The sequence below is a fragment of the Trichoplusia ni genome, chromosome 3, assembly GCF_003590095.1.
Source record: "Trichoplusia ni isolate ovarian cell line Hi5 chromosome 3, tn1, whole genome shotgun sequence".
Lineage (NCBI taxonomy): Eukaryota > Metazoa > Arthropoda > Insecta > Lepidoptera > Noctuidae > Trichoplusia > Trichoplusia ni.
Genome location: NC_039480.1, coordinates 6,618,072 through 6,641,628, shown reverse-complemented (window position 1 = coordinate 6,641,628; position 23,557 = coordinate 6,618,072). Strand labels below are relative to the sequence as shown.

Genomic DNA, 23,557 nt, shown 5'->3' with positions numbered 1-23,557 from the left:
TTATCAAAACAAGAGCGACTGTTTCTTTTTATATTTACATTGAAAAAATAAATACAAAAGCATCTTATAGCCCACGTTTTTAAATTCAAATTTTATCAAGATCGGCCATTTTTATAGTTGTAAATTGTATTGTCATCGGGTTTGAAGCCACCCTGAAAGTTTCAGCCTGCTAGCTTATCGGGAAGTGCCTCAAAATTGAGTTGCAAAATCCAACCGGAACGACAAACAAACATGAAAACTGAATGTATAAAAACGTGATAAAAACTAGACATTATTATAAAGGGGTATATTTCAAAAACAAACATTAATTAAAAAAAACAAAAATTTACTTTATGGTTGTACTAGCTTTTCGCCCGCGGCTTCGCCCGCGTTGAGGTCGGTTATATCGCGTTTACAAGAGAACTGTTCAAATGCCCGGGATAAAAACTATGCTATGTTCTTTCTCAAGGTCAACTCTATCTCTGTACCAAATTTCATTAAAATCAGTTCAGTGGTTTAGACGTGAAAGCGTAACAGACAGACGGACAGAGTTACTTTCGCATTTATAATATTAGTTAGGATGCATGCTTGTTACCTCACCTCTCGCAACCGGTTGGCCCGATTTCGATGGAATAAGCGACTTTTATCAAAATTCGTTAAAAATGTTTTAACAGCTTTAACTGATATCCAGGCAAAGACGTCAGAAACAGCTAAAAGATAAATAAAATTCAAACGAAACAAACACCTATACCAATCACACAAATTTCCTGGACGGGTATCGAACCTCCGGTTTAGCATTCACGCTCTCAAACCACCATGCCAACATAAACATAGTTATCAACCAAAACTAAATAGATGTATCATTTCTTTAGAATTCCGTATCATTGCTATTTGGGTTTTTAACAAGATTTTCTTAGAAATATTAGTTTTTACACGTACTGATAAATGTTACCCAATGTATGTATGTATGTACATATGTGTGTATGTGTAAACCACAGGGTCAAGTCATGTCCTTTGACACTTAAGGCTGATTCAGACGGTGCGAAAAATCGTGTGAGTTGCGATATGAAATCAATTATTCGGAAATTAGGATATATGATCAGTTTTAAATGCCTTTATTTGCGAACTCTAGAGTCGTCATTTTCTAAATGATTATAATAAAAAAATATCGAAAGATAGTCAGAGTCGCGGGTCTATATTAATGTTCTTAAAAAAACAGCCAATATGAGAAATTGTGGGTCCCGGCTGTTATAGGCAGGGACCGGCCGGATACTCATTGAAAGGGTTTTTGAAGGGGTTTTTTTAAGCGCTTCAAGAAAAAACCCTATGACATATGTTACACCTTCGAACGGGTTACTGGAACCCTGTTCTGAACAGGTTACCCTTTACTACCCTGTAACACTGTAACAGGGTAACCCACTCCAACCTAAGACAATGCAATATGCACTCTTTATCATAGACATTAGTTTGAAAATAGTATAACCACGAGCGCACGTGACATCTTACCGCCCAGCGGCGCCATTGTTGCATTTACCGAGCGACTTGTAAACATGGAATAAAAATCATTGTAGATATGATCTTACAGTTTAATTTTGCTTGTCGCACTTTTCAAACGTTGTGATATATATTTTTCGTGTCTATACTTGTAGACCAGGGTCGATAATTTTTAAAACCAAATTAAAAAATAGTAGGATGAAACCCATTAGAAAAGGAGGGGAATATTATAAAAATGAAAGGAAAAATAATTTACGGGTGATCTGAGGTCGGGAAGGGGGTGGGAGTGACGTTTGAAGAGTAAAAAACGGTTTTTATCAATTTCCGGCAAAACTAAAATTCGTATCGAAAAAAGTCAAATGGCAAAGTTCTAAAAGAAAAAGATCTAAAACTTTTGTGTTTACATTTTTTTCACATACTTAACGTCAAAATTTATGTGAAAAATCTAAAAAACCAAGATTGTGGTTTTTTATTTTTATCTTTTACCAAAATTTATTTTTGTAACGAAATTTGGTGAAAACTTACTTTTTTGTGTCCCAAATACGCTGTAATTTATTTGATTAAAAATATTTATTTTTTCACCTTATTTTGAGTTAATATAAAAAAACACTCTAATTTTCAATCGAAAATTCACCCGTCAAATCTTCTCAGAAAATGCAAAAAATGAAAAAAAAACTTGTATTCGATTTTTTTTTTAATTATTATAAATAATTTCATCTAAAAAATTTGATCTCATTTTGTGTTCAATAGACCAATAATCGAGGAAGGTTTTAGGCTAGGTATATAAAATTACGCTGCAACTAATAGGAGCGAAGACTTAATGGAAAATGTGGCAAATACGGGGAAAAATATTAATCTTCGAGGGCTTTCGTTCAAAAATTCCTAACTTATATCTTCTAACCACGCGGACGAAATCGCGGGCAACAGCTAGTTACCTATATGACGTTTCGCGCGTAGGTAGTTTGTCCGAGAGGCGCGACGCGTCGGCGATAGAAGAAAATCAGCCGTAGTCTTAGTAAAGCAATGAGGGGCCGCTAGGGTGCAAGTATGCAGCTCAAGTTTAGTGGGTAATTCAGGGTAACACGAATAAAAGCCTTTCGTGAAGGTAACCACTTCAAAGGGTTAAGTTATTGAAGGGGTTAACCCCTTCACGTGGTTACCATAATGAAGGTGTTAACCATTTCGCTGGGTTTCGAGGATGTAACTCGAACAAAAGGTAACACTGCGATATGAGTTACCCCGTGTACGGGTTACCCTGTCAAACGGCTTAACTCTAAAGTGGGGTTGTCCGGTCCCTGGTTATAGGGCGTTACAGGTAGTCAGAAGCTAGAAAGTCTGACAACCAGTCTAACTAAGGGGTATCGTGTTGCCCAGGTAACTGAGTTGAGGTGATTAGCGGTGAAGGGTGGGTGAAACTGGGTGCTGTCCGAATCTGAATCTTCAAAAAGTGCTTCTTAGTAGCCTAACTTGAATAAATGATTTTCTCATGACAGCATTCCTATTTTTTTATAACTATATTTAATTTATTATCATTGAGATAGGCACTCGCTCCTTGTAAAACACTGGTACTTAGCTGCATCCGGTTAGACTGGAAGCCGACCCCAACATAGTTGGGACCAGGCTATAATGATGATATACGATATTTCTCGCCGCGTCTAAACAAGCCTTTACAGTAAAAAACGTAATCGATTTATAGATCGGTTTTCCCCATCCAGTCTTGAGTAAGTGTAAGTTTTATTGATATTAAAGGTTAAGCAGCGCTCGCCAAGGTTAGGAAATCGACGGGTTTTCGTTTGTGAAAAATATTGTAAGTAGGTTCTGGTAATGGTTACTAATATTGGGATACTGGTTTCAAAAAATTGAGAATTTGTGTTTCTTTTCTTATGTTCGATTTTTCTGAATTTCGGACTGGATTACCGATTTTTCATATAACGTGAATAAGTTGTCATTTGAATAATATTATGATTATAACAATACATATATTATGTACAATCAAAGAATATCTTAAGCAAATGTATTGAACTGACAAGTCAGAGTCACGTCACTTGTCGAAAAGGAATGTCATTCACATACATTTGAAGTTTTTTTCTTGTGCCTCAGCCATCTATACAATAAATTTAATTTCTAGGCATTTAAATATGTTTGGTATATTTCGTTTTAAAAAACCCAACTAAACTATGTCGCGACCGGATTTCCAACGATAACACAGCTAAAACAGTTTCCTATTTAAGAGTCAGAGCCGGCGGAGCTCGTGGCTAAGCTATAACTTCATATAAGTGAATCGATCACAGGTTAAGCTATGCTTGACGCGGTTGGTCTGTAGATGGGTGACCATCTTTGTCAGGCAAGTTAAATTGTGGATCCCGGCAGTTGTTTATACATATTTGACAGTCGTTACAGGTAGTCAGAAGCTTAAAACCAGCCTAACTAAGGGGTATTGTGTTGCCTGTAACTGGGTTGAGGAGGTCAGATAGGCAGTCGCTCCTTGTAAAACTCTGGTACTTAGCTGAATCCGGTTAGACTGCAAGCCGACCTCAACATAGTTGGGAAAAGGCTAGGCCGATGAGGCGAAGAGAGCATTTTCGTAAAAAAGAAATGTTTACTTTGCTTAAGTGTGATAAGTGAAGTTCTTTAGGCTTTGCAAGCTTGTACAGCCTTCAGGCCAATTCAGAGTCAGATCAGACGGCACGGATAGCCTAGTAGTTAAGTTCCGTGTTTGTTACCTCTTTACGCCGAAACGTCTGGACCGATTTCGATGAAATTTTGTGTGGAGGTAGCTGACCCCGTGGATTAATGAACCTACTTTAATCTTCTTTAAAATACGGTTATGTTTCTTACAGCTATATCTGACATTTACGCGGGCGTATCTGCTAGTAATTTATCTAAAACTATCGAAGAATTACGTTCTTTGAATAACAACGTAGGTTCAATATTGTTCTAGTACGAAAATAGACTTAATGTCTATAGCAAAATAATATTTTTGTTTTAAAAGCTCTAGGCTCAATTTTTAACTAAAACCATGGAACAGAAATACCGACGGAAGTGCCTGCTACCTACGCATGTGTCACTTTTGTGAGCTGACGATCTTCTTTGTCTTGGAAATTTAATCGATTTAGAATCGCAATTTGTTTCATGTCAAATCTAACTAAGCATATCATCATCATCATCATCCACAGCCTTTGTCCTCCCACTGATGGGCATAGGTTTCCCCTTTCACGAGCCGATTTCTACGGTCCTTAATATCAACAAATATTTAAAAAAGGTAAAGAATTCTTAACTAATAAAGTTATCTTGCGATTGAAAAATCGGCCCTTAAGAGATAATAACTGCCAATTATTAACCAGATTCCCGAATCCTGGCTGTATAGCACTTCCCTCTGTTACAATCTTCTATGTCTGTTCCAGATAATTTTTCGGGAAGGGAAAACCCAGTCTACATCATATATTGAATAAACAAACATTGCTTTCGAACCAAACTGAATATAAATCAGCATTTTCGACCGTAAAGCCTTGGCATAAAGCTTATATTACGACTTACTTTCCATCTGATACATTTTATTCGCGATAAAATTTATCTCTTAACCAACTGCGTCGGTGCTGTAGCTTTAAAACAGTTGTTATTCAAACGCGGTACGCGATAGACGTCTATTAAAAGGTTAAAAACTTTAATTAAACAATAACTTAACTATAAATATTTAAATATTAAAAAAATGAAGTTCGCGAGTTTGTGAAATTGTAACCGTTATATCCGAGACTACTGAACCGCTTTTGATAAGTCGCTTACGAATTGTGAATGTGTTACGGTATATATGAAGCTAAAAAACTATAACTCGTTGTGTGTTTTTTTATAGTTACAGAATTATAATATTCATTTGTAAGCCATATGTGTAATTTATTTTATAAATAGTTCAATTTGTAGTTTGTGGCCAATTTTTATAGAAGAGTTTAGAGAAAAAAACCATTAAATTTTGAAGTATCCGTAAGTATCTCTCTTAACAATTCATTTTATTATTTAGTGTATTTGTATGTGTGAACAAAAATAATAGTATACAGTTTATTTTTAACCCAAAAGGCGTTATGATGAGAGTTATAACACACTGTAGTGTCTAAAATAAGATTAAAATTATAAAGTTGTAAACATACAGGTCGACCTAATAAAAGCGTGGGAATTCCTTATCGTGGGAGTCATTTTTTTTTTCAAGAAAAAAAGTAAAATTTTTACTTAAAAAAATCATCATCCGCCTAGCCTTTTCCCAACTATGTTGGGGTCGGCTACCAGATAACCAGAACAACCGGTTTCAGCAAAAAAAAATGTTACAATTAGAACTTAAGAGTAAATATTCGCATATAAAAGTCACTTTAAGACTTCGTATTGAAATCAAACCTGCACCTCATTTAAAAAACCATACATAAACGCAAGACAGCCACTTTTATAGAATACAGTACTCAAAGCCAAAAACAACAAACTTTGGGGAAAACATACCAGCGTAACTGAACAATTATTTTCGTCTGCATTTCGTATCCTCATCCCAGCCTTTTCCCAACTTTGTTGAGATCGGTTTCCAGTCTAACCGGGCCCAGCTAAGTACCAGTGTTTTACAACGAGCGACTGCCTATAATATTATATTTCACGACTTTCACACAACGCCATCTAGTCTCAAACTAAGCAAAACTTGTATTATGAGTACTAGACAACTGATATACATACTTATATATTTCTAAATACATACATAATATAGATAAATTACACCCAGACACAGAACAAATGATTGTGCTCATCACACAAACATTTGTCCTGGGTTGGAATTGAACCCACGACCTCCGGTATAGCAGTCAGGGACACTAACCACTAGACCAGCAGGCCAGTCATCTGTCTATCTGACTTAATTTTGTACGATTATATATAAAACTAGCTGTTGCCCGCGACTTCGTCCGCGTGGTTAGAAGATATATAAGTTAAGAATTATTGAACGGAAGCCCTCGAAGATAAATATTTTTTCCTGTTTTTGCAACATTTTCCATTGTGTCTTCGCTCCTATCAATCGCAGCGTGATGGTATAGGTATAGCCTAAAACCTTCCTCGATGAATGGTCTATTCAACACAAAAATATTTTTTCTATTTAAGTAAACCAGTAGTTCCTGAGATTAGCGCGTTCAAACAAACAAACTCTTCAGCTTTGTAGATTAGTATAGATTTATAAAACTCATCCAATAAAATTGCAAGAAGTGTTGTTGTTTTGATATCGAAACCGGTTTGTAACTATAAATAAAGTTGTTATTTGTGTTCGAGTGTATCATCAGATTCTGCTAATATTATAAACGCGTTTGTGTGTATTACTCTTTCAAGTGAAAATTACTGAACGGATTTTGACGAAATTTGGCGCACCAAATTCCGTCAAACTCCTCTTTATATTTACTCTGTACTAATATTTAAAGCTGAAGAGTTTGTTTGTTTGAACGCGCTAATCTCAAGAACTACTGGTCCAAATTGAAAATATATTTTTGTGTTGAATATACCATTTGTCGAGGAAGGCTTTAGGCTATAAACCATCACGTTGCGACGAATAGGGGAGAAGATACAATGGAAAGTGTGGCAAAAACGAGGAAAATATTGAATTCGAGGGCTTCCGTTCAAAGATTCCTAACTTATATCTTCTAACCACGCGGGCGAAGTCGCGGGCAACAGCTATATATCAATAAACCTAGATTGATACATAGAATAGTTTTTATCACGATTTTATTTTTAAGTAACCGGTCAAGTGCTTGTGAAACTTACTTTTAAATTGTGGTTCAAGTTTTTTTTACATTATTGCTAAAAATCAAGGTATCTATACCATCAGACCACAGCATAATAAGTGTGAATACAGAAAAAATAAATAAATTTTATCATCCAAGTTGTATGAACTATTGAATTTTACTTTTAATAAATTTGTATCAAATTTCGTCAAAATTGTGTAAATAGTTTTGCTTGAAAACATCCATAGTTCCATACCAACTTTTGCGTTTATAATATTAGTATCATAACAAACGTGTCTGGCCATATTATCAGTGAACACTATATTATAAACGATAAAACTTGTACTGTTGGACGCGTGTGAGCAAGACAGCTTACTACAACGCGTAAATCGACATCTTTCTCCCACAATTGCATTCGTTTTATAATAAATATTGTACTCTGTTTGTAGATATCATTATTGGTCTGTGACAAATGTGTTTAATAAAATATGTGATAACGCAGGGAATTGTGTTGAGGTTTGTGCGTAATAAGTTAGGTTAAAATGTCAGGCTAACTGGCGTGACTGGTCGCTGCTTCGATCCCAAGCAAGCATTTGTCAAGTGTGAGATACGAATGCTTGTCCTGAGTCTGGGTGTCTTTGCATGTGACTTGAATGTTTGGAAAAATCACGAGAACTAAGGAATAAATAACTTAAAAAACCAGGAGTTTCTGTGTTTTGCAAGACACGTTAAGTTACCGCATAACTGAATCGATCACAGGTTAAACTACGCTTGACGCGGTCGGTCTTTAGATGGGTGACCATCTTTGTCATAACGAGTTCCTCCGTGTTTCGGAAGGCACGTCAAATTGTGGGTCCCGGCTGTTAATGACACATCTTTGACAGTCGTTACGGGTAGTCAGAAGCTAGAAACTGACGACCAGTCTTACTAAGGGGTATCGTGTTGCCCAGGTAACACGGTTGAGATCAGATAGACAGTCGCTCCTTGTAAAACACTGGTACTTAGCTGAAACCGGTTAGACTGGTAGCCGACCCCAACATAGTTGGGAAAAGGCTCGGACGATCAAAATGACGGCTATAATAACAGAAAAAATGAAACTTGGTCAGGACTCGACCCAAACGTTCTTATCTAACGTTTTCACTGACATATTGTGTCCTATGACCTGCAAAACCACTGACAATTAATTGAAATTGGATTAAATTGACAGTATTTACACATTACATCATTTAATAACTAATCTATTCGTTTTGTTCTAAGTATTTTTCAAATACAATAATTGCAAATTTTGACGACCTCCGTGATCGAGTGGCGTAAGCACCGGTTTCAAGTTGTCGCTAGCTCTGCGGTCCCGGGTTCGATCAGCGGTCGGATCAATGTAAAAATTCACATTTCTACATTGTCTCGGGTCTGGGTGTTTGTGGTACCTTCGTTGTATCTGAATTCCATAACACAAGTGCTTTAGCAACTTACTTTGGGTTCAGAACGATGTACCTGTGTGATGTTGTCCGCATTTTATTTATTTTTAAATTCAAAGTCATTGCGTTGGTAAAATGCTCAAAAGAATAGGAATAGTTTCAAAATTAATCCAATTGCCAATCATTCATCGGCCATTGTGAATAGCAGAATCGGAAACCAGCTTTGTAGGAGAGAGACAACAACTACCCTATTGATAACAGTCTCTCTCTCTCTATAAACACGGATTGCTAAAGAGCTTAGTAAGTTCACAGAATTTTATCTGCTATTTGCAAACGACGGAAGCGAGTCAGGTTTGCCAAATCACTTCAAAGCACCAGCTTAATTCATACATATTTTATACTAGTTTTTCGCCCGCGGCTTCGCCCGCGTCGAGGTCGGTTATATCGCGTTTCCAAGAGAACTCTTCAAAAGTCCGGGATAAAAACTATCCTATGTTCTTTCTCAAGGTCAACTCTATCTCTGTACCAAATTTCATTAAAATCAGTTCAGTGGTTTAGACGTGAAAGCATAACAGACAGACAGAGTTACTTTCGCATTTATAGTATTAGTAGGGATGACGTTACATATGTGCACATTTCTTTTAACGTCTTAAGGAATCGATTTTTTGACAAATGGTGATCTGTTTTGACCGTCAGACAGATGTCGAAAAAATAATGGATTTTTTTTTGTCTTTTCTCTCGTAAACAAAAATTAAGGTGTTACAGTGATTTAAAATCTCGTGTGACGTCACTTACCAGTATGCTTTTAATAGCAAGTGATTTTTTTAAGACCCTATGTATTCCTTAATTTTAAATGATGTGATAAAAAGAAATATAGGTATTAGGTACGTGTTACAATATTTTTTGTAGATGTATTTTTTGTTCAATGAAGCTCACCCATCTTTTGGCCGACCATGTCAAATGTAGCTTAACCGGTGGATCAATTTGTGCAGCTACAGCTTAATAAATATCCCTGGCCTCACTCTGTCACAATATCATACCAAACCTAACTGATGTTGACAGACGAAAGTGTTAAGATGTATAAATTACAAATAGTTTGATTATAATGCAAATATTGATGAATGACAAAAAACTGCATTTTATTCAAAAAACGTGAATTACAAAACCGCTCGGCAGATGGCGTTAATAACACTTCTAATACGTTAATCAGGTGTGACTTTAGTTCTTTGGGCACGTCACTAGATGGCGCTGTACGCATCCTGAATCGCGCTATGGTTTCGTTACACGCGACTCAATATATCGCAGTGCGATTTTAGATGTAGTGTTGATCAGACCGTAATCTTTCTGGATAAGTTCTCAATATTTCTGGAAAATCTTGTAGTGTTCTTGCTACAAGATAAGAATTAAATACACTAGTTTAGTACCGCGGATGCACCCGTAGTCAGTAATGTTATTGCAGCGGTTATAATGGTTGGTGGCGCAAGAAGTTTTCGCTACAAACGAACATTCTTCAATATATAAAGCTGAAGAGTTTGTTTGTTTGAACGCGCTAATCTCAGGAACTACTGGTTCAAATTGAAAAAATATTTTTTGTTGAATAGACCATTTATCGAGGAAGGTTTTAGGCTATATATACCATCACAATGTGACTAATAGGAGCGAAGATACAATGGAAAATGTGGAATAAACAGGGCAGGTATAAATCATAACTTATATCTTCGACGACGAAGTCGCGGGCAACAGCTAGTATTACGATAAAAGCTATTCGATGTGTCAATCATCATCGGCCCATTTAACCTTTTCCCAACTATGTTGTGGTCGGCTTCCAGTCTAACCGGCTTCAGCTAAGTACCAGTGTTTTACAAGGAGCGACTGCATTTCTGACCTCCAGAACCCAGTTACCTTTTACAAAACTTCTAAGACTTTTCAAGCTTCTGACTACCTGTAACGACGGTCAAAGAAAGATGTAGGAATAACAGCCGGGACACACAATTTAACGTGCCTTACGAAACACGGAGGAACTCGTTATGACAAAGATGGTCATCCATCTACGGACCAACCGCGTCAAGCATAGCTTAACCTGTGCTCAATCTACTTATTCGGTTATAGCTTAACCACGAGCTCGTCGAAAACGGCCTATTTGTAATAAAATCATTTGATTTCGACTCACGCGTATTTGTCGGGATCGCCCGACTAGTTTCGGACTCAACCGGAGTCCTTAATCACGAGCTCATGAATCATTCAATAATTAATCAGTCTCACGACAGTTACTTTTAAAATAAAGTCTTCCATTTAACAATTTTTTTTTGTTAAGGCCGGGGAATCCTCATGGACAACCACTCCTTCGGGGGGAGGAAATGGTTAGTGTCAGACTTTTACTGACTAAACCTGAACCGCGTGCTACGTCATCCGCGTTTTTGTGTCGGTGTATGGCAATGCATTGCAATGCTTTATAGACTTCCATTTTACCCAAACCCCAAAAAATCCCCTAGAAGAAAAATACGGGCAAAACCAACATGTCAAAGCGAACTAAAACCAAGTATTTGAAATAGATTGTTACCATAAATAATCTAATTCGTTCTGGTCTTGGTGTACTGAGAGGCGACCCAATGGGTAATTAACTATTGTTTTATGAAGATTACGTCCGAACAACAAGAGGCATCCATTTACTCCGGTTTGTGGTAAAATGATCATGGTTATACAAAGAGTATTTTGGGTAAAAATGTTTGGCTATAACTTGAGAAATATCTACCCAAGATGCTTTGAAACATTTGGAGTCGACGATTTGAATTTACTTGAAGATTAAATAAACTGCTAAAGTGACAATTGTAATCGCGACACTTAAAAATAGGGGAAAAAGTCAAAGAAAAGAACTACCTTCAAATTTCTGACCTTATTAATCGGTTCTAAACGATCGATTTTATCGTCTGTTAACATTTCAACAACCTTAAGAATAAGATTCCGCTTTTATAAAACATTATGTGTTATGATAATGACGACCTCCGTGGTCGAGTGGCGTACTCACCGGTTTCAAGGTGTCGCTAGCTCTGAGGTCCCGGGTTCGATCCCCGGTCGGGTCAATGTAAAAATTCACATTTCTACATTGTCTCGGGTCTAGGTGTTTGTGGTAACTTCGTTGTATCTGATATCCATAACACAAGTGCTTTAGCAACATACTTTGGGTTCAGAACAATGTATGTGATGTTGTCCGCATTTATGTATTAAAGTACCCTAGGTTATATATATTGTGTTCAAGCGAAAATCCTCTTTCACGCAAACACTTCTATATACCCGGTTTAGACGAAACTTGGTAAGCAGAACTTTTATAACCAGGTTTAACATATACGATTTAGCTTTTATCCTCATCATTTGAAGAATCATTTTCGATTTGTTGCAGACGGGCATCAGCTACCGTGAACTTCTCCTACCATTAAATTTCGTTTCCCCTTTTCTAGAGATGCAGTAACCAGCCCCCACCATGCGTATCCTCCTCCTCGCTGTACTCCTGGGACTGTGCCAGGCGCTGCCCTGTCCTCGCGGCTGCAGCTGCGGCGCTGGCGATGAGCTGGAGTACTACTGCCCCGCCGGCAGGGCCAACGTCTCCATCGCCACCAGGACCAATGACTATGTCAATGTTAGATGTATTGTGAGTATCGGCTTTAAAATATCCTGGTTTAAGTCTCACTGCTGGGCAAAAGTCTTTCTCTTTCTCTTCTATTATTCTTTTTGTATGATAATAATTTTTAACAGCATAAATATGAGAATGGGCTTGAAATAATAAGTATTGAGACAAACTTGATGAATTTTATGGGATTAAATGACTCAAGAGATAGGTTACCACGCCAAAAAAACTCGTGTCGCGGGTTCGATAACCGCGTAGGACAAGCATTTGTGTGATCCACGAATGCTTGTCCTGAGTCTTTGTGCCACTGTGCATGTGACATGTATGTTTGTGAAACCCTCACAACACAAGGATTAAATACATATTTGCGGGGAAGTTTAAAAAAAATCATGTTAAATTACAAGTTAACAAAAACCGTTCATCTAGTCCGAAGTTCTGAGGTAGGAAATATAAAAATCAGACATATTAAGAACCTCCTACTTTTTGAAGCCGGTCATAATGTCTGTTGCGTCACGTCAGAGGACTACAGCGGATCTAAACTCTGACACCAGGTTGTACATCAACCATACAATAAGAAGAATCTTGTTTTTCTTTTCAATCAATCAATAACTTCATTGCATTCCATAATGTGTACAAAGCTGGTAGGTAAAATTAAGAGAAACAAATATTAGCAAATAGGCACAGCAAAATTAGTTTTTTGGAGATGAGGACGAAGATTGCTTTTTAACATATCATCGGCGTAGCCTTTTCCCAACTATGTTGGGGTCGGCTTCCAGTCTAACTGGATGCAGCTAAGTACCAGTGTTTTACAAGGAGCGACTGCCTATCTGACCTCCTCAACCCAGATACTTGGAAAACACGATACCCCTTAAAAGACTGGTTGTCAGACTTTTTAAGCTTCTGAATACCTGTTACTACTGTCAAAGATGTACGAATAACGATCGTAACCCACAATTAAACGAGCCTTCCGAAATACTGAGGAACTCTTTATGACAAAGATGGTCACCCATCTACGGACCAACCGCGTCAAGCGGACCTTAACCTGTGATCGATTCACTTACGCGGTAATAACTTAGCCACGAGCTCCTCTCTTTTTAACATAATACATGTTCTTTTCTTCTATTCCAGGGCACAAACTTTACCTGCTCCGATCTGCCCATCATAAACCTAGCTAATAACCTCACGTTACCATCGCTGGGCGTCACGAACTGCTCGCCAAGTTTCCTGCGCTGCATCAGACAGGCTCTGCAAGCCTCGTCTGTGGTCTCCATGGTGATGACAGGAGCTACTGAAGGAATGCAGGTCCAGGATCTGGAGAATATGACTGGGTTGCAGTCTGTCATGATTAAAATGAGTAAGTTGTTTACATTCATCATCATCATCCTAGCTTTTTAAGATTATACTGTAATATTTTATTGTTGAGATAGTACTTATGGAGTTTTTGACGGATCCTCTTCATAAAAGTGACACTTTGGAACCGTGCAACTAGACTCATTATTGTAACGTTTTAAATGTGCCTGGAAAACGGCCTATTTGTAATACTACCAAAAGGTTTTGATTATATGCCCAAGTGCCCACCTGTTTGGCTTCCAGTCTAACCTGATACGGCTAAGTGGGTACCAGTGTTTTACAAGGAGCGACTGCCTATCTGACCTCCTCAACCCAGTTACCTGGGCAACACAATACCCCATAGTAAGATTGGTTGTCAGACTATCTAGCTTCTATCTAAAGATTTACGGTACAAGTTCCTTGAAGTCCCTTACGGCTGATGCCTGCATGGGATTTTCCAAAATCAGAAAGTTTTTGTTCCAAATAGACCCTTTTCTAGTAACACGGTTCAAAAATGTAATTCCCATGGAGAAGAACTGGCAAACTTCATAAATAAAGGGAAAAAAATATTAAAGGGTTATGCCCTTAATAGAACAAAATGATGTACTACGGGCTTGCTTACGCGGACGAAGTCGCGGGCAACTGCAAGACTTATAGAAAAACCTTTGATATTTTTTTCTTCCACAGGTCCAGAGAAAACTATTCCCGTTGCAGCAATTAGCACATTGAAGAATCTAAACCAATTGCGAATTACATATTCCAATATAAAACTAGAAAGCAATGCATTTATAAACACACCACCGATCAAATTCCTCGAATTGTCTTCAGACAAAATAACTGAAATACCAGAGAATGCATTTCAAGGACTAAAATCATTAACAACTTTAAATATTTGGGGAAACAACTTCAGCCATGTTGGAGAAAATTCGTTTAAAGGTAAGATTATTTTACTTCTTCTTATCGTACAGTTGACGTACCCCCTGGTGTCAGAGTGTCTCCCGCCCGTAGTCCTCTGACGTGACACTTGAAACATTCTCAGCTGTCTGCCTCGTGATATTCTCTGACACCGTTTTTAACAAGTGATAATTGCTTTGTAATACGCACACGGCTTTAAAATCTATTGCTGTTGGCTTTTGTACCACCAAGCTTTGTCTTTGCAATAGGTATGATGACAATTTTTTTTTGCAGTGTCCATCTTGTAGTTTTTTGTATAATTATGGATACGTATTTTTTAATTTGTCCCGCAAACATAAATTGACCAAATTACTGTGAGTGAAACTTACGCGTGACGTCACGATTGAGTATAAATTTTACTCTATCGTTACGTCACAAGCCCCCTCTCCTAAACTTTAAGCAGTTAATCTTTGTCAATTCTGAAAAAGGAAAAAACTACGTGTCTCATACTTTTCAATTATCTAACTGAGGGACTAATGAGATTTTTTCTTTTTATACCCAGTCATCATCCCTTTTAGGCGAGAATTATTTTTCACAACATCGTGCATCAAATATTGTAATCTGAAATCGTCCGCAGTGAGCTAGCGTGGTGATCAATGCTCGAACCTTCCCTATACGGGAAGAGGTCTGTGCCCAGCAGAGGGACAGTCACAGTATACATACGTTTCAAAATATTTTTGAAACAAGTTGTTTCGCAATATCTGCTGTTAGAATTTCAGTTTCTGAAGGTAATAACCGCTGCGAAAATACCACGGGCGTATCCGCGGTATCTAACAATGTATTGAATTCTTATCTTGTAGCTAGAACACTACAAGATATACAAAAATATATGTAAGATTGTTTGTAAATTTATAAATTTTATCCTATGTTACTGTATCTAAAACCGCACTGCGATATATTGAGTCGCGTGTAACGAAACCATAGCGCGATTCAGGATGCATACAGCGCCATCTAGCGACGTGCCCAAAGAACTAAAGTCACACATGATTAACGTACTAAAAGTGTTATCGACGCCATCTGTTGAGCGGTTTTGTAACTAAATTCACGTTTTGGAAGTTTTTTTAGAGGCCGATGGTTCCGTATGCAGTCGTTTTTCATTCATCAATTTATATTATCAACATTTTAATAACATTTATGTCTGTCAATATCGGTTAGCTTTGGTTTAAAATTGTGATTCGTAAGGCCAGGGAAATTTGTTACTCGATTTGCGACCTTATGTGTAATAATTTTCTATCTTTACATGGTTACAGACAATAACTTGTTGAAATTTAACTTTTAAACGTGACTGCAGTAAGCACTAAATGTATTTTCTTAGCAAAGTTTATAAAACCATCATTACTCACTTTCTATCATTGTAAAGCAGCTTTAGCAGTCAAATAATTACAAAAATATTCTATTATTTCTTGCTAAAAACTATGCTTTAATAAATAATTCGAGTAGTTGTTCCCCACGAGCTCGCCCGCTACAAAACGAAATTGATACCACGGGAACATAAAATCAAGATAAGATGCTGGTTATAATCTATCCGTGTACCAAGTTTTGTCTAAATCCGTTCAGTGGTTTTTGCGTGAAAGAGGAACAGACATCCACACCTACAAACTTTCGCTTTTATAATAATAGTAGAATGATATTTCAACTGCATTTTAAAAATTACTTCCCACCATTTGTACGCGGGATCGAACACGAGTTATTCTTATCTTACAGTTGTCACACTGTAAGATATTTCAAAAATTTCGACTAAATCATGTAGTTGAATTATGTCGTAAAAGGCAATTTGAAGAAATTTTTTGAATCGTCATATAGATTGTCGCGTAACGAAACCATAGCGCGATTTAGGATTTTACAACGCCATCTATGTACGCAGCAAAGAATTAAAATTTTCTATACAAAGTACTAAAGTCGTAACAGCGCCATCTATGGAGTGTTCTTGTAACTAAAATTTTGTTCGTATTTTATTTGAAAATTGTTAAATTTTTCTCGTAGTTTTGAAATTACACCGTCGTTGTTAAGTTATTTTTCTATACTAATATATATAGCTCAAGAGTTTGTTTGTTTGAACGCGGTAATCTCAGGAACTACGGGTCCAAATCGAAAAAAATATTTTGTGTTGAGTAGACCATCCATCGAGGAAGGCTTTAGGCTATATACTATCACGCTGCGACTTATATGAGCGAAGATACAACGGAAAATGTGAAAAAAACAGGGCAGGTATAAATCATAACTTATATCTTCTACCCACGGGGACGAAGTCGCGGGCAACAGCTAGTTTTTTTATAAGTTTCCTGCAACTGTCCCACTGCAGGCCTCTCATACAGAGAACGAGCATTGATCACCACGCTTGTGAGTTGCCCCACGGTGGGGCGCCATTACCGAAACTGTTAATAACACCAGCCTGTAACTTTACTCATACAAAAATAACTCCATAATCCATTTAATTTCAGGTCTAGACTCGTTAGAAGATATAGCATTAAATACGAATCACATTAAATCTATTGATGAGAGAGTCTTTCAACCCACACCGAGATTAAAGACAGTTTTATTAATGGCCAATGTCATAGAAGAAATACCATCCGGACTGTTTAACAATCTAGAGGCATTGGAAAACGTAAGTAGATAATAATAAACATCTTATACACGATGATTTTTTAGTCGTCTCACAAAAACAGCCCAGTTCATGTATCCGACGTAAAATACCCCTAGGTGCGATTTTTTTTTATCATCAACTAAAATAATAAGTACGAAGAAAAATTAAACAAGAGAAATCTGAAAATACTCTTAAAAGTGATAAAAACGCCGCCGCAAAAATTGCATTTTAAATTTATTCAAATCTCATAAATACCTATTTTTTTTATCATGTACGTGTTCTAGTCATTGGATACATGAACTGGGCTGCTTTTGTAAGACGACTAAAAAATCACGGTGTATATTTATTAATTGATTATTCTTACAATATAACACCAGCTGTGGCCCGCATCGTAAAATTATTACACGGAAACATAAAATTGGGATAAAATGTATTAATCCTGATTAAAAACTATCTGTACACCAATTTCCGTCTAAATCTGTTTAGTGGTTATTGCGGAACAAACATCTTTACATACATACTCCCGCGTTTATAATATTAGTAGGATTATTATGCTTTTTTAATATATTAACACTTTGTATTGAGTAATTTTTAAAGTTCCTCAGTCAAAGGACAAAACGGAGCAATATTATAAGAATTCCGCTATGTCTGTCCGTCACCGGCCCGTATTTTTAGGCTGTGTTTCCCGATATAACAATAAATAATGAAACTACACATTGAGGTTAAGCAACGCTTGGTCCGGACATCAATTTGATGGGTGACCACTTTTGGTACTCATTTTTTAAAAATATATCTACGAAACCCTAATCATTGCAATTTACTTCATGTTAAAAACAGACACACTTGACTAGTTTTCTTATTTCTAAAATAAAATATATGTATTCGTAAAATATTTGTCATAACAATTTCTTTTTCAGATTACAATAAGATTAAACTTCGTACAATTAAAATTACAACCTCAATGTTTATCAAATTTGACATCTTTAAAGAACATAGTGTTCCAACAATCTTATGTACAACAAATACCAGAAGACTTCTTAAAAGGTTCAACCGACGTCAGAAGTTTAGTTTTAAACCGTAACCAGTTAACAAGTCTTCCAGAAGATGTGTTCCGAGACCAGAAGTATATGGAGATATTAGATTTGAGTTATAATAAGATAGCCGAGTTGAAGGCAACGGTTTTTACTCCGTTAAAACAATTGAGGACTTTGAATTTGAATAGAAATTATTTGGAAGTATTGCCAGAGTGAGTATTTTTGTTTTGATATATGTTTTTTAAATTGGTTTCGTAATTGATTTTCACAATTTGTCGGGTTTTATGTTGATTTTGTTATTTCTTTTTTTTTCATTTTTGTGTAATGGCTGCTATAAGCTAAATGGCCCTGATTGCTTGCCGGTGTAGACCGGAGGTCGTGGGTTCGATTCCCACCTAGAACAAATGTTTGTTAAATGAGCACAAACATTTGTTCTGGTGTCTGGGTGTAATTTATCCGTAATATGTATGTATTTAGAAATATATAAGTATGTTTATCAGTTGTCCAGTACTTACATATAAGTTACACTTAGTTTGACACTAGATGGCGTTGTATTGCAATAATTAATTATTAATTTTCATCACAGGTCTCTCTTCGCCGGCCTCCGTCATCTAACAACAGTATCCATAGACAACAACTTCCTAACAACTATCTACCCGACAGCCTTCCTCGGCGCGACAGGTCTCACGACCTTGACCTTGACCTCCAACAACCTGACCTTGAGGTCAAAAGACTTCGGCGTATATAGCAACTTTATAATGCATTCGCCTTTCGGTTCCTTGAATAGTTTGAAATATTTGGGTTTACGAGATAATAAAATAGACAGTATTTTTGATGATTGGAGGAATGCGCTACTGAATCTGGAAATTTTGGATCTGTCGAAGAATAAGTTTTCTATTTTGGATGTGAGTATATTTATTTTGTATTTCCCACGTTTTTTATTCACTCACTTTTCTTGTTTGTTTGTCGTTCCGGTTGGATTTTTGCAACTCAATTTTGAGGCATTTCCTGATAAGCTAGCAGGATTTAACTTTCAGGGTAGCTTCAAACCCGATGCCAACTATAACCACATGACCGATTTCGATAAAATTTTAATGGCGTGACATTTAAAAACTTGGGATTTTAGATTTCTTAAATCTATTAATTTATAAGATCCACTGATGAAAAATGATTTTCCTCAAGTTTAGCCATTTTTTTCTTAAATCTGTCTGACGGAGACAACAGATTTTGTCAAATACCCTATTTCTGATTTTTCAATTAGAGTTGTATTAAACTAAGACCTTATTTTCCAGATGTATGACATCCAATTCCTGGGCAAAAACATCACCGTAGACCTGCGCAACAACGAAATCACCACTTTAGAACTATCCTACGTATCACCACCTGACTCAACACCATCCGTCTCAAAATCATCAGGCTTCTCAATACTCCTGGACGGAAACCCGTTTAACTGCGATTGTGGACTTTATCCACTTGCATTAAGACTCTTGGGTGGTAAACCACTGACTGTGGAACCTAAATTTGTTGTAGGTAATGCAAGATGTGCATCACCACCCCACTTACAAGGTAAACTGTTTAGCCAGTTATCACCAAGTCACTTAAATTGTGATTTGCCAGAAGAAAATTGCCCAGAACAGTGTTCAAAGTGTATAAAACGACCGGCTTTCGATGATATTGATCTAGAATGTCTGTCTATACCAAATTTATTTCCCAATTCTGAAGATTTTGGTGCAAAATATTTTTCATTGAAAGTTCAAAAAATTACACAATTTTATGGCAATTTGAGTCTGAATTTGTTAAATATATCTAATATAGGTCTCGATGAAATACCTTTCGAACCGAGTAGCACAATAAAAGTTCTAGATTTCAGTAAAAATAATCTGAAAAAGATACCAATTGACTTTCTTGAATCTGATTCTAAACTATATCTGTCTGGTAATCCTTTTGAATGCGACTGTTGGTCTTCAAACGACATCGCATTGTTACAAAAAAGTGATTTAGTTCTAGACTTAGATCAAATAACTTGTAGGAACGGTGACAGGTTGCTACAAGTCGACATCGTAGCACTCTGTAGCACTTGGAGGGCGGCCGCCGTAGCATCCGGCGTGTTTATAACGATGCTAGCATTATTCTTCTTCGTAGCCTTAACTATGTATATATATTCACATGAAATACTCATTTACATCATAGACCACGGTCTCTTCCCGTGTTGCTTTAAAGACGATTTGACGGACATAGATAAAGAATTCGATGTTTTCATCTCTTTCGCGCATAAAGATAGGAATTATCTCAGAGAGTTATTGCCCAAGATTGAAAATGATTTCGGACAGAAAACCTGTCTGCACTACCGTGATTGGTACGCTGGTGATTTAATACCGACACAAATAAAACGCTCAGTCGAAAATTCTAGAAAAACTCTGATTTTGCTATCTAGGAATTTCCTTGAATCTCATTATGCTAATATGGAATTCCAGGCCGCGCATAATTTAGCCTTAAATCAAGGTAAAACGAGAGTTATTTTAATTTTACTTGAAGATGTGTCTAAAAGTGAGAAATTATCTGATGAGTTAAAAGCTTATATGTCGACCAATACCTATCTTACATGGGATGATCCGCGATTTTACGAGCGCCTTCAAAAAGCCCTGCCTAGACGTATGAAGAAGAAATTCGTATTCCCAGAGGTATTTAAAAATGAAATTAAAAGCGGCCTAGATGTACACTTGAATAGTGATGGCAAGTTAGTCAATATTGCGGTCAAAGATACGTAAATCACCGCTTGACTAATCACCATTTCGTTAATCACCACTTCACTTATACGTGAGGATTAGTACTGAGAGCCTTAATCTACTTCTTAAAGAAGAGACTATTGAATGTTTGATTTATTAGTTTTTTGTAAAATTGTTTGAGGCACGCTCGTCATTGAGAATAATAATGTTTTAGGCAAAAATATGAATCTTCTTACTTTTAACCGACTGCGAAAATGCAAGTTATGCTTTAAAGGTTTACCACCAGTTAAGCTGTAGTTTTAAGACTAGTTTTAGTATATTTCTAGCTATTATAGGCGGCTAATTTTGAATCCCTATTTTGTTAATTATATACATAATGAAAAACGGTACTTTTCAATCGACTTTAAAACGAGGAAGCCTCGACAAACTGATTGAATAGATTATTATTTAATTTAACGTAAAAGTGTGATTTGGTCCAAAAAAAAAATTCATGAAGTTCTTAAAAAAATATCGTGTTAAAAAACAATCTATAATTTGTAATTAATTAAATGAAAGATCTTGAAAAGAGTCATTATACACATAATTATGAACAACTATGATAATAATACAGTTATCGCGAAAAAACTAACTCATTATTCTTCACACAGAATTTATTTTTAATTGATTTTTTTTTCGCTTTCTAGAGCCCACATTCCGCTCAGTGCCCCAATTCCGCTATTTACAAAGGCCAATGAATGAATGGAAATGGGGAAAAAAGTCACTTTTCGTATGCCTTAAAGCATTTTTCTAACATAATAATTGGAAATTCAGTACACTCACGGTCAAAGTCAATGTCAAATATTTCAATTAAACCAGTATATGTCACTTTTGAACGTCAAACAATTAAGTAACACAATATTCAAATCTAAAGTGAGTCTGTCGGTCAGTCTCCTATGGAAGCTCCCGCGTCAATACAATGAATTTCCAATTATTATGTTGGCAAAGTGCTTGCGAGAATACGATTGTGTCAGATTTAATCCAATTGCCATTCATTTATCGGCCATCGTAAATAGCAGAACCGGGGCCTAGTATTTTTGTTCATAATTATAAGTACAATGACCACTTTCAATAAAATTTTGACCCCTAAAGACTGATTGTTTGAGTCAAACAAAAAGACATCTATACTCTATACTAATATATAAAGCTGAAGAGTTTGTTTGTTTGTTTGAACGTGCTAATCTCAGGAACTACTGGTCCAAATTGAAAAATTATTTTGTGTTGAATAGACCATTCATCGAGGAAGGCTTTAGGCTATAAACCGTCACGCTTCGACTAATAGGAGCTAAGATACAATGGAAAATGTGAAAATAACAGGGTAGATATAAATCATAACTTATATCTTCTACCCACGGGGACGAAGTCGCGGGTAACAGCTAGTATTCAAAATTTTTTTAGACTAACTTATACCATCTTTAATTTGGATAAAACAATCTAAATGTCTTTGGGGGATGATTTTATTATTAATTTCAGATTTTTTTTATATATTTTTTTATAATTCTAGTACTGTTATGTAGTTATTCTAGATCAATGGTCGCTAATATTATTAATATAAACGATTTCCTAAAACGAATAATCTTTGAGCCATTTATTTTTAAGTTTTATGTTTTAATATTATTTTTCATATACTGTAACTCGAAATATTAAATATACGATATTTTTTACGTAAAGAAAGCAATAATTATTATAATAAGTAGATATTTAAATGGATATTTCACAACAGTAAAATTTCTAATGATCAATTTTCGATTCGTCGAGTGGCGTTCGCAGCGGTTTCAAGGTGTCGCTAGCTCTGAGGTCCCGGGTCCGATCCCCGGTCTGGTCAATGTAAAAATCCACATTTCTACATTGTCTCGGGTCTGGGTGTTTGTGGTACCTTCGTTGTATCTGAATTCCATAACACAAGTGCTTCAGCAACTTACTTTGGGTTCAGAACAATGTGTGTGATGTTGTCCGCATTTATTTATTTTATTTCACAATATTATAAATTGTGCAATATTTATTAAAAGCGGATGGTATTGACTATGTTTCAATGGTGCCTTTTAAATATTGGTGCCATAAGCGTAAAAGAAAAGATTCTTAAATATATGATATTTCTGTGACTTGTGATTTTAACTGTCATATTATTGTTACTTTTTTACCATTTTAATGACTGTCATATTTTAATTATTTTGTCTTTGCTTCGATATTAATGACTTTCTTCAAGACATCGTCAGACATCGTCATCGTCAAATTCATAACTTTAATAATGCATTTAGCTTCGTAATGTATCTATACTGTTATGCAAATATAAGGGCAAACAGAAATACAACATATATCGAAATTTTCGAATATATACCTATCTGTTCATGAGATACAGTCTGGTAACAGACGGACGGACAGCAAAGAGTTGTTTATTTCCAGGCATTAAAGGGTTTTTTAAATATGGCCACATATTTCCCTGTTTGTTAGACATAAGGACATTAAAAAAGCAATAATTAATTATTATTATATACAATTATTAATGAATAACATACTGATCTGATATATATTTTTATAAAAGGTTTATTAATTTTAAGATTGTATACATTTTTACCTTGTAATGGTGCAGTTATTAATATTAAGAGCTAATAATTAAACATTTTCTTTCATGAAACTGAAGAAAATTAT

General features: G+C 36.1%; 1 protein-coding gene across 2 annotated transcripts in view; it reads left to right on the top strand.

Annotated features, from left to right (window-relative positions):
• Positions 1-22,095, top strand: part of LOC113491662 (protein toll-like) — a 32,445-nt gene extending 10,350 nt beyond the window's left edge. The window contains exons 1-8 of one of the 2 annotated variants that reach the window (XM_026868743.1): positions 4,223-5,451; positions 12,079-12,269; positions 13,374-13,599; positions 14,262-14,510; positions 16,970-17,133; positions 18,030-18,358; positions 18,733-19,051; positions 19,439-22,095. In XM_026868743.1, coding sequence (XP_026724544.1) covers positions 12,102-12,269; positions 13,374-13,599; positions 14,262-14,510; positions 16,970-17,133; positions 18,030-18,358; positions 18,733-19,051; positions 19,439-20,914 — 2,931 coding nt within the window. In that variant the 5' untranslated portion in view covers positions 4,223-5,451; positions 12,079-12,101 and the 3' untranslated portion in view covers positions 20,915-22,095. Of the gene's footprint in view, positions 1-4,222; positions 5,452-12,078; positions 12,270-13,373; positions 13,600-14,261; positions 14,511-16,969; positions 17,134-18,029; positions 18,359-18,732; positions 19,052-19,438 lie in introns of those variants that run through there. The other variant, XM_026868742.1, reaches the window with a different exon arrangement.
• Positions 22,096-23,557: the final 1,462 nt, after the last annotated feature.